This window comes from Dipodomys merriami, unplaced genomic scaffold (assembly GCF_024711535.1).
Source record: "Dipodomys merriami isolate MVZ:Mamm:240054 unplaced genomic scaffold, mDipMer1.0.p SCAF_6, whole genome shotgun sequence".
NCBI classification, from domain to species: domain Eukaryota; kingdom Metazoa; phylum Chordata; class Mammalia; order Rodentia; family Heteromyidae; genus Dipodomys; species Dipodomys merriami.
The window spans coordinates 55,526,183-55,538,638 of NW_027206179.1; the positions used below are offsets into that span (position 1 = coordinate 55,526,183).

General features: G+C 42.0%; 1 protein-coding gene across 1 annotated transcript in view; it reads left to right on the plus strand.

The window, feature by feature from the left end:
* The first annotated feature begins 346 nt into the window (after positions 1–346).
* The window catches only part of Lhfpl6 (LHFPL tetraspan subfamily member 6), a 227,497-nt gene continuing 215,387 nt past the window's right edge, over positions 347–12,456 (plus strand). Inside the window, exons 1-2 of the mRNA XM_070002913.1 lie at positions 347–623; positions 2,350–2,924. Coding sequence (XP_069859014.1) covers positions 2,540–2,924 — 385 coding nt within the window. The 5' untranslated portion in view covers positions 347–623; positions 2,350–2,539. The remainder of the gene's footprint in view (positions 624–2,349; positions 2,925–12,456) is intronic.

The following is a 12,456-nucleotide window of genomic DNA, read 5'->3' on the forward strand; positions in this document are numbered from 1 at the left end:
GGGGGCATCCCAGTAACTTTGGTCCCCTACTTTTTTTCTTTTCTTTAGCCTTCCCCATTCTCCCTTTTTTGCCGGGGAGGGCGATGAGAAGGGGGAGACGGCGGGAGGAGGGGCACCCCAAAAGCTGAATCCCCAGAGAGACGGGTGGGCTTGGAGCCGCGTGGGCTGCGGGGCGCGCCGGTTCCTCCATCCCTCGGTTTAAGCGCCGGGTCCCGCGGGGGCGAGGGGAGGGGACAGCGGAGCGCGGAGGGCCGGGCCGCGGAGGGGGGAGCGGGGAGGGGGGGTAGGAGGCGGTGCGTGCCGCGCCTGCCAAAGGCGGAGAGCGGTTCCGCTGCGCGCAATCCCGGACTCCCCGCCGAGCCGCCGCCCCAGACCCGCGGCCCCGGGGGTGGGGGGGAGTGGGAAGGGAAGAGCTCAGCGCTGCGATCCGGCTGACATCAGCCGATCCTCCGGCAAGACCCTGGGTCTCGGTGGCTTAGGGCTGGGAGGGACAGCGGCGGCGAAGAGCACGGTGGATGTGCGTGTCCGGGAAAGATCTCAAGTTGTGTGCGCGCCCCGGACCCGGGAGAAAAGGTGGCTGTCGTCCTCCTGCTCCCCGTTCCCTCCCCACTACCCTCAGCCATGTAAGTAGAGGGATCGGTTACCCAAGCGGGCGGGAACCCCACTTCTTCCCATCGGGTCGACTCCCATCCACCCTTCCCCCGGACACCCGGAGTTGAATGACTCCCGGCGGCGGGGCTTCCCCGGCCGTGGCTGGGCTGTGGCTGGGTCGGAGGGGCGTCTGCCTCCGGGGGGTGCTGCTTTCCCAGGCTGATCGGCCGCTGGGATGTGTCTTTCCTTCCTCCCCCCCCCCCCACATCCTTCGTGTGTCTCCCTGGGAGAAGGGGGTGGGGGAGGCAAAAGCAGGGGTTTTGTTTTCATTTTAAGTAATCCGAATTCTTTTTGAGTGAGATCCAGACCTGGGGAGGTGGTAGGGCGGCGTGTGGGAAGAAGATAGGGTCAGGACAAGGGGGTTTGGAAGCTGGAGTTGGGACGGAGTTCTGGGGATGGAACGCTAGGACTCCCCAGGCTTTCTGTTTCCATTTCTTGTTGGAACCTGCGGGGAACGGACCTCAGGGCTAGGTGTTGAAGCCACAAGAGTGGCCATTAAATGCACCTGGAACCACTTAAGTGCCCCGAGTTCGAGGCCGAGGAGCTGAAAAGTGTGGAGTACTTATCCGATTAGACAGTTGTGCAGCAGGCGAAAGGGTGGACGGTGTGAAATTTCCCAGAGCCAGTGAGTCAGGATAGCAGATGTGGGGATAAAGCACGCACAGGCTTTCTTTTACATGCGAAGATGGTTGTCAAGACTGAAGGAATGCTCCAAAGCTGTTGATGGAGTACTGGGAGCATCTGATAACGGTTCTGTCTGCTGGATGTGCCTAGACAGTTCATAATGTTTCTTAAATTTATGGTACTTTGCAACTGTGAAAGATTATCCTAATTATTTTGTTTGAGGCTCATCTAGAGAGTTAAGGCACCCTTAAAGGGACACACACACACACACACACACACACACACACACACACACACACACACACAAAGTTGCTACAAACAATGAGGGTGAACTTGCCAGCCAAATAAAGCATGATATGGTTCGTTTTATTTTAATATCCCAAATTACGTTAACTGCCAGTAAATATGCTACATTGCTTTTAATGTGAGTATGTGAGATGAATTCACTGGCTTGGCAAATAGAAGTCAAGCATTCCTTTAAGTAAATAGCTGCCAGAGTTAATTTAGGAGCGTTTATAGGTGATAAGGACACGTTGAGCAAGTTTGATAAAACTTGGAGTTATCAAAAAGTGTATAGAGAGAATCAGTTCTTTCCACTGTTTAAAAATTCTTTCCACTGTTTAAAAATTCACCATGACAGTTTGAGTACAGTGCATCTTGATCAGTGTTACTCCCCTTCCATCCTTCTCCATCCATCCCTTTCCAAATTGAAATTTTTAAATTTAATTTTTTATTGTCTTTACGTAGTTGTACAAAGGAGGTACCATTTAACAAAGCAGTTTATGAATACAATGTGCAGTGCCACCCTTACAATAGTCTCACCCTCCCCCCATCAGCCCATACTTTTCATTACTTTTCTTAATTTTCTTGGCTATATTCTTCCCCCTTTGGCTCTTCATTCATCTGCCCCTCTCCCCTCGGCCCTACCTCCTTTTGTATGTACCCCTTTCCTGGTGCTTATTTTGTGGGGCTTTGGTCTAGTCAAATTTTTCTTACCGGAAAAACTGTAGAGTGACGAAGTGTTATAACTTCTCTAAGGGTCTAAACTTTTAATATTTCCTGTTGTTTTACCAGGGGTGATGATCCTTGCTACTCAGGATGGGAAGGTGATACCCAGTAGGACCAAAAGGATCCCTTTTGCTGACAGACACACCCTCGACCTGGTTCCAGGACTGTGGATTGCCTGTTGTGACTTCACACTTTCATTCCCACTTGTGCTCCCAGAACACTTCCTTTAGGCCCTTCTTGCCTTACCTGGTAGAAGATGGCATCCAGCCTGACGTGTACAGGTGTGATCTGGGCTTTGCTGTCCTTCCTCTGTGCTGCCACCTCTTGCGTGGGGTTCTTTATGCCTTACTGGCTCTGGGGATCACAGCTGGGCAAGTCTGTATCCTTTGGTACTTTCCGGAGGTGCTCCTATCCTGTGCATGATGAGAGTCGACAGATGATGGTGATGGTGGAGGAATGTGGGCGCTATGCCTCCTTCCAGGGTATTCCCAGCACAGAATGGAGGATCTGTACCATAGTGACCGGCCTAGGTTGCGGTCTGCTCCTCCTGGTGGCTCTCACTGCGCTCATGGGTTGCTGTGTGTCAGAGCTCATCTCCAGGACTGTGGGAAGAGTGGCTGGAGGAATTCAGTTTCTGGGAGGTAAGTGACTTGTTACACTTGAGTCGTTGATCGCAATCCCAAAGCTATATGGAAAATGACAAGTTTCATTTGTCTCCTGAGATGACTGACACTTGTAGATATGAAATGCAGTAGCTATGAAATGATTTTGGTGATAGGCCACTAACGTCAATGATTTTTATGGGCATGCTTTATAGCTACCAGCGTTCGTCATTTCTATTGTTAAACTTACGTCTCTGGCCTGCTAACTACTTGTGTGACACAGTAACAGGTTGGAATGTATCCAAAAGACAGCTTCTTGTTTGTTCTGTCCAACAATAGAATTATCTTTACTGGAATTTTGGGTCTTTGGAAGTAAAAGTTTCATAGGGAAGTACCTAATGATTTTGATATGAAATTGTGATAATAAGCCTTTTTTCATAAGCCTTTAATATTCCTTGCTGGGTATAAAATTGATCCTTATTCAATTGTAAATGGCATTTCTAAGTATTACTATTTTAAATGAGAGATCTGTTTTATATAATGTGATGGGCACTGGCTGTAATTCGAGCTCCTCAGCAAGCTGAGATCTGAGGATCACTGGTTTAAAAATAACTTCAGCAGACAAATATGAGAAACTTTATCTTCAGCTAACCAGCAAAAAGCTAGAAAGTGAAGATGTGGTTCAAATGATAGAGTGCCAATTTTGCACAATATCTATGACATAAATATAGCATATATATTGTATATATACATATATACATACATATATACAAATACATACATATACATATATACACACACATATTTTTTATGCATGTGTGTGTGTGTGTGTGTGTGTGTGTGTGTGTGTGTGTGTGTGTGTGCGCGCGCGCAGCCCTGAGTATAAGCCCCACTACAGGAACAAACAAAACAAAATACAAATCCCCAAATCCTATAAACTTCACTATGCTACAAAGACAACTGTAGGCTAATTATCATGTTAGGAGCTAACTTCCCTGGGTGCTTTTGCTTTAAGGCTAAGAAAAGAACACTGTATTTTAGGAAAGAAGTATGCTTGTTCCAAATGGACTGGATAGTTTCACTCACACCAGAAAAGGTTTGATTTTTACTTGGCTTCCCTCCAGCAAGTATTGCCTCAATATCTCTGGTCATATGGTTTTAATTGCACCTCATGTGTTTCCCACTGTTCCTTTCACCTCCATCCTTCAACCTGGCTGGCTGAATTGGTCTGATTTACAATCTGCCCCAGTGAAATATGACAACCTGTGGAGATAGCACAGAGTGATGGGAAATAGGAAGCCTGGAAAACTTTAAAAAAAAAAATGGGTTAGTACCTCGTGACAAAGTACATGTCTCCCATTTGGTGTTTCCTTACAGACTTTTGTGAAGCATTCAGAAGACAAACCATTAAAAAAGGAATAGTTCTGGGATTAACTGCCAACTGTTAGGGAGATCCAATGGATTACTTTAGGTTACTTAATATAAAAGTTTCAAGCAACATTTTTAGTGAAGTGTGCTAAAGATTCAAATGAAAAATGTTTGGTGTTTGGAAACAAGAGGTAGATTTGTTTGCAGTTCTGTGTTTCCTTATCTCTATTAATTAATTAATTAATTAATTAATTAATTAATTAATTAATTAATTTTTGGTCAGTTGTAGGCATGAACTCTGGGCTTGGGCACTGTCCCTCAGCTCTTCAGCTCAAGGCTAGCACTCTACCATTTGAGCCACAGCGCCACTCCAGGCTTTTTCTGCTTATGTGGTGCTGAGGAATCAAACCCAGGGCCTCATGCATGCAGGGCAAGCACTCTACCACTGAGCCACTTTCCCAGCCCAGTGTTTCCTTATCTTAAGTGAACTATTCTACACTGGCTTCTTTTCACTGTGGTTTTTGCACATTAGCCTGCTCTGGGAGATGCTTTTGGAGGAGAGTTGGCTGGAAGTCCTGCCCTTCTTGCTTCAGTATTGGCCACTGACAAAAGTCTTTCCTGTATTCACTCAGATATACAGAGAAATTATTATTTATTACAACATAAAGAGGTTGTCATTGAAAGTGAAAATAGAAATTCAGGATTTTGAAAGTTTATTGGCCCAGCAGATTTTTTTTTGGGGGGGGGGTGGGTAGAACTACTGGAACTAGTGCCAGGAGTATTTAACTTTTGGTGTTTTTTTGTTTTTTTTTAAAGAATACACTGGGTTTGCTTTTGTTTTACTTGGCTCAGGAAAAATGCTTAGGCAGTTTCATTTTCTCCTCTTATGGAAAATATTACTTTCCATTTTTTTCTTCATTTTGGGGCAGAGACTGCTATTATTTCTGGCAGCATAGAAAAATGCTTACAAGGAGGAATCAGGTTTTATTGATTATCTTGAGACATATAATGAAGGAAGGCAACAGGAAGTGGATCTGAGACCCAGGAGATTTATACTTTCCTCTTGAAGCTATGTATAGATTTTTTTGAATTATATAGAGCTAAATGTTCTACTTTACAGAATCCCCAAGGGAGAGACAATTGGGAAAGTTTTATATATATATATATTATATATATATATTATATATATATATAATATATATATATATATATATATATATATCCACAGGTTTTCTGTATGTATGCTTTTCATGAAGTCTGGCTTCGAAAGAGTTGCTGATATAATTTGTTCCTAAGAGTTGATATTCTCTTTCCTTCCCCCAAATGTTTATCTATCAGGCAAAAATAATTCTAGATTATTAAACTTTGGGGGATTTTCTTTTATGCCAGCCTCTCAAGAGCATCAGCAAATAAATATGCCTATGAACCTAAGATATTATTAAATTTAAGTTTAAAAATTAACTTGTCATATGGACAATGTTTTTGAAAAGTTTTGTCACTTATTACTCTCAGTATATAACTGGCTAGATGACCAAACAAAGCCCTTCCAGAAGGCCTTCTCCTGTTCTTTGTGGCATAATTGTGGCAAGTAGTTTGATGTTTACTAAAAGTTGGTTATTAAATGGGTGGATTTTACAAGACTGCGAAATGTCAAACCAGTGAGTTCTGTGAATCTCCTAGACAAGTGCTTCAGAAAAGTGGTCTGCATACAGGGTAGTGTGCCAGGAGGCAGAATCTCTCACTAAAAGTGATTCTCTCAGAAGGATTATGTTTAGCTTAAGTGAGGGTTGCTCCAAAAACAACAGGAAGCAGAAGTATGGCAAGACATGACACCATCCTGCTCAGCACTGCCTGCTCTCTCTGGAGTTTGCACATATGGTGTAGCATCAGGCAGGGAAACCCCTGCAGCACTTTGGAACAAGTTAAGGGACAAAGTGTCAATGTGGATTTTCAATCTTCTTGCTATGGTTGGGTAGAGGTCAAAATGACACCTGCCTACTGATAGAAAACATAAAAGGAGATTGTTGTACAGGGACATTGCTTCTTACTGTAGAGTTATCTTAAGGTATCAATAACTTCTACCTTTCCTGGGGTGACTGGTACATGAATTTTAATGCTACCACCTTTGTCTCATACTACCATTTGAGCCACTGGCTCCACTTCCAGCCAGTCTGTCTGGTTTTGAACCATGACCCTCAGGTCTCAACCTCCTGAATAGCTAGGATTACAGCTATGAGCCACCAGTGTCTAGTCTTAATTGACTATTTTTTTTAAAAAAAGGAATACAGAAAGTCATTGGGAAATAAAATGTGTAATAAAAATATTAATCTGTATGCCTGGGAAGTATGTTCTGAAAAAATAGAGATTGAAAAGTTTTTTTGTAATATAAAAGTAGGTGTTTTCAAATGCTATTGTAGTAATTATGAAGTTTAACAGAATATTTGCTAGTGTGTATGCTTTTTTTTTGGGGGGGTACCATTACTTTAACTTGAACTCAAGGTCTTATGCTCTCATTTGTTATTTTCACTTAAGGCTGGTGCTCTACTACCTGGGTCATGTCTCTACCTCTAGCTTTTGTTTATTTTTTATTTTCACTTTTTCCAGTTTGGGAGATTGAATGAGATTTCACACACAAACACTAGGCAAATGTTTTTCTATGGAGCTACCTGGCTCCTGACACCAGCTTCAGGACTTTAACAGAAGTTTATACAGTTAAGAGAAACCCTTTTGGTCTGTGTATTAATAAGATGCTGTACTTACACACACACACTATGAATGTAAGAAGTAAGTACATTGTAGGTATGTGAAATTGTAAATGCTGTCTGTTCTATGTTTGTAAATGTCAGGATTTGAATTTGTGGGTTTCCCCTTAAGAGATTGCTAGTGCTATAATGAAGGAGTACCAGAGACACCCTCAAATTTATATTACTCTGTGTTCAGTTTGTGTGCATTATATGTGTGTGGATTGCTAACCAGCAGCAAACTCTCTCTGTCCTATTCATACTTTTCGGTTCTAAGAAGTCAGAGAACATCTCTGCCTTGGCGAAGGGAGGGATTAGTGCTGCTCAAGTACTGATGGTGGGTATGTCTTCAAGCATCCCTTCTATCCCTTTCTCTGTATGCCTGACGCATCATTGCTTCTCTCAAGTTGCCTCACCACAGTGTCTAATCTGGGCTATTTCTCTTTGTGTTGGGATGAGGGCAGTTGCCTGGATTCTCCTTCCCCTGCTCTACTTTAAGCCTGACCTGTCATACCAAGCCAGGGTGCGCTTTCCATTACACATGACATCAGGCTGTCCGTGAAGTGACAGCCAAGTAATGAGATGAATAATAAGTGTCGAAATATTAATGGCATGGTGTTTTCTTAGTGACAGGGTCTTAAGAAGGTCTGGAACTCTTTGGGCCAGTTGCAAAAGCAGGTATGAGTCTATTTGCTGCCTCTACCACTCCTTTTCTCCCCTCCCTTCCCCTTCTCCTCCTCCTCCTATCTTAAAGCATCAACAACTTCTACCTTTCTTGGGTGATGAGTACATGAACTTTAATGCTGCCTCCTCTGTCCCATATGCTCCTTCTTCTTCTGTCCTCCTCCTCTTTTTTCCCCACCACCTCCTCCTCTTCCTACTTCTTCTTCTCCTCCTCTACCTTCTCTTCCTCCCTCCCGTTCTTTCCCACTCTCTCCCCCTCCCTCAACTCATGCCTAGATTGAAATCTGACTCTTTTGTGCCTCTTATTGTACCTGGATGATAGTCATGTATCACCAGGCCCAGCATTCTTTCTCTGAGTTGGGATCTCAAGGCCTTTTCTGTCTGGGCTGGCCTGGAATCACAATCCTCTGATCTCAGGTTCCTAGGTAGCTAGGATGACAAGCATGTGACATTGTGCCCAGTTGTAGGTTAAGAAAAGGAGAGTCTTCATGTATGCTTGGGCTGTTCTCAAACCACAATCGTCAGGATCTCAGTCTCCCAGATAGCAAAGATTATAGGCATGAGCCTCAAGTGCTCAGATTTTCTGATTTCTTTTTTAAATGTGCCTTGTAGATTATTAGCTACTCTTGTTTCATGTAGATCCCTCTAGCTTATGCTATAAGGTACAAGTGAGCGGTCTAGAATTTGAAGCAACGTGTTTTCAAACTTTAACATGTATCAACATTTCCTGTAGTACTTTTGACTACTACAGGGTTCTGGGGTCCATCCCAGAGATGCTGATTCAGTAGGTTTGGTGGGAGACTTGGGAGTTTGCCTCTCTAACAAGGTTTCAGGTGATTCTGAGGCTGTTGGATCTAAGGCCAAGCCTCGTCCTTAGCTGAGAAAATGTGACTTTTGGCATGTGATTGACCTTCAGATCTTGAGGGTTATAAGAGAGTCCCACCACCACTATAGTTTGGCATCATTTGGGCACATACTAGTTCAATTCCTCCTTATTCTTGTCTTCTTGTTCTGAAGTTCTTTCTCAATATAAACAATACCTGTATTTTAACCTACCCATTTCCTTTCCTTTCATACTCTCTCATGCCAGAACTTATAGATAGAAAACTTACTGTATTCCATCTTTTGTAATTTGCCAGCTGTGGATTTCCAGTTAGCAACCGGTCATTGAAAGAGAGATGACCATATGATAGGCTCCAGGGATGGGCTCAGGTCGTCCTGGGCCAACTCCATCCAGCCATAGACATCTTGGAGGAGCTAAACTGGTAGACACAGAGGGCAGCTATGAAATGAATAGTCCGACTCTGCCGTTAAGTACGATGCTACTCAAGTTAACTCTGATAGCAAAGAAAGGTCCCCTGGTTTAAACAAGGAGAAGGTGAGGTGCCATACTCTTGTCAATGGCAGGACTCTGGAGGGACACAGACAACACCCGGTATCACAGCCATTTATCTATATTGACAATACAGAAGCACATGCTGGATCTGGGGGCCTCAGCAGTACAACACAGGAGTTTGGCTTTACCAGGTAGGGATGAGCAACTCTCATTGTAGCAACCCCAGCAAAGGTCACTATAGCAACCACAGCAAAGGTCACAGATGCCTTCTACTCCAAACTGGGTTAACAGAACTTTTACAAAACCTAGAACACTCACTTGGGTGTGAAGGTACAAGCCTATAATCCCAGCACTCTGGAAGAGAAAGCAGGAGGACCATTAGCCATTTCAAGGCCAGTTCCGACTACATTGTGAGACTGTTGCAAAGAACAAAGCATAGAATAAAAGGAAATCTAGGACACCAAATTGCATATGCTTACATCTAAGCATGTTGATGACATTTTCAGGTAGTCATTGGCAACAGATTAGATTATTTATTTAGATACTTTCTTTTTCTAGAAGAACTGTTCTTCTTTTAAGCTTTAATCTATAAAGTGTTTCTGTTTTCATACTTTTCTATGAAGGTTCTTCATGTTTGGATTCAGTGTAAGTGTTCTTTTAATTCCCTGGTGGGCATAATTATTCACTGGAGAACTGATACCACACTGAGAGCCCAGGATCCTGGACCAGAGACTGCATTCGGTAGTGCTGGAGGAATAACTTTGACCAAACTTCCTGGTGCTTTGGAATGAGATGGTGCACAGACTATATTATGGAAAACAAAACCAGTGTTATTCACTTAAGGCCTTATGTCAGGAATCATCAGACTTGGCACATTTTAGTTGTTATTGGTAGTGTTGACATTGGAAGTGTAGAATATCAGAATTCATGGACATGGACCCATTAATACTGTGATTGGTTTCCTCTTTATTCTACCTGACTAATTTTTGGCAATGGCCACCATTATGTAGGTCATCAGAAAGCTGCAAATGGTTTGTATCCTTTCTCTAGAGATAATATGATATTGGACGGCTCATGTTCAGTTAGACTGTCCTCTAACTGAGTGTCCTGTGCAGTTTTTGTTCTGCCAAACTGTACTCTGTTGAGTTACTATTTTCTTTTTTGCTTTCTAACAATACATCTCTGAAGTCAATAACGGTGAAATCTAGTTATCCAGTGCGTTTGGGTCCATCACATCAACAGGTCTGCAAATCTTTTTCTATAGGATTATTTCAGTTGGTTTGCTGACCTGGTCCAGAACTCCATTACTTTTGCAGAACAGATTTTTTGCAAGCGGGTCATCAGATTTTTCACCTCCTTCCCTTTGTCCTCAGAGCCATAATAGACACATCACACATCACCAACACATAGACTACAACTTGATTAGTTGTCTTGGAAAAACATATTACTAGCCACTGAGGGATATGAGCCACTGAAGTAGAAAGAACTCAGGAGACTTATTCAAGAGATCTTTACATTATTCTATAGCTAGCACACGATGCATAAAATTAGCAGAACACACAAAATCATCTTTGTACACCATCAGGACTTGAACTCTTCCACTGGTGAGGGTGACTTACTGTGGGTATTCATTATAAGCAGAGAGAATAAAAGTTTTTGCTTTGGAAGTTATTAGAATTGATCATGTAGCTATATTCTTCTGGCTCATTTCATCCTAAAGTGTGTTCTGAGAAGCACTAATTTTGGAGTATACCAATATGTGTTAACAGGATGAAGAAAAGTTGTGGGAAAAGTAGGTCTGAGAGAGATTTGAGTTGATTTGAATTTAGTTATCTAAGACACTCAATTCTAGTTAACCAGCAAACATCAAGAAGTGGAGCTGTGTTCAAATGGTAGAGTACTAGCCCTAAGCAAAAAAGCTCAGGGACAGTGCCAGGTCCTGAGTTCAAGCCCCAAGGGCAGCACCAAAACAAACAAACAAACATCAGAAACATAGAGAGAGATTGAAACACAAGGAATGTTTCCTAAATTTATGTGGGCTTAGCACCAAGAATAGGCCTGTGAATCAGTTTCCTTTCACCTCAGGGAAATAAGAATTTAATTTTTTTAACAGATGACAATTCAGTTTGAGCAAGTGATGTCCCACTTACTTCATTGGTTAGCAATTGGACTATGAATGTTATCACCATAATATTATAATGTTTGTCAAAATTCTACTTTTCATCATACTTAAAATTCAGCTTTTGTCTCCTACACACAAGTATTACCATTGTGTACTTTTCTGCCAGTTTGTGCTTCTAGTACTAGAAACACCAATGATAATAGGAAAAAACTGTGCCATTTTTCAAAAAATTGTGTTACAGCTTAATGTTAATAGTGCAGTGTATAATAGAATAGTAAATTCTCCCGCTAGGGGAGAATGCCAAAACTAATATATTGTCTTTTAAAAATTATTCAGAGAAGATTATATGCTGGTCACTTTCTCTCTTGTAATTATCTACTGTAAAAGATCTTTATGGTAATCTTTTCTTAAGATAAAATAAATAGCAGAGAATCCTTATTTTTGTTTGTGATTACAGGGGTTCAAACCCAAGGTCTCAAGCAGGCAAGTGCTCACCATGTGAGCACTTCCTCCAGGCCTTTTGTTTGTACTTTGTTTTTGAGAAAGGATTTTGCTAACTTTCCTTGGACTGCTCTTGAACCCATGACTCTCCTATCTCTGCCTTTGGGGTAGCTGAGTTTACAGGTTTGCATTACTATCCCTGGCTCAGAGGACACATTCCTTAAATCACAAAACCAAGGACTTTGTGTCTCTTTTTAAAAATGAAGGGTCAATGTGGATCAATAGAATATTATAAAAGAAACAAATGGTACTTGTTATAGTCTAGCATGATCCTACTCAAGAAGTATAGCGATTTCACAAAGACATATATATTTTGCCAATATCAGAATTGGAACTGAGGCCTCAGAAATGTTTAGCTAGCTTTGTTTGACTATCACTCTATCACTTGAGCCATATCTCCATCCTGGCTTTTTGGCATTTATTTGGAGATGGAGCCTCTCAGACATTTTCTGCTCGGGCTGGCTTTGATCCTCAAAAATCTCAGCCTCCTGAATAGTTAAGATTATAGGTCTGAGCTACTGGGACTGACTGGGCCTTTTTGAATAGTTAGTTTAGAGAACAATGGAGTTAGAAACACAGCATTGATAAATTCTCATCATTAATAATGCTGACTTACCATTGGGGGATTTGATTTCTTTCCTATGCATAATGATGTCATTGAAGTTAGCCATTTACTTCTTCAAATTCATGAAGCGTATATTGTAATGTTAAGTTCCAGAATTGGCTTGCCACCTTCCACCTTAATAAAGAATATGCCCTTAAGAGTCTCAGATTTTAAAAGACAATATATTTGTTTTGGCATTCTTCCTTAATGGGAGA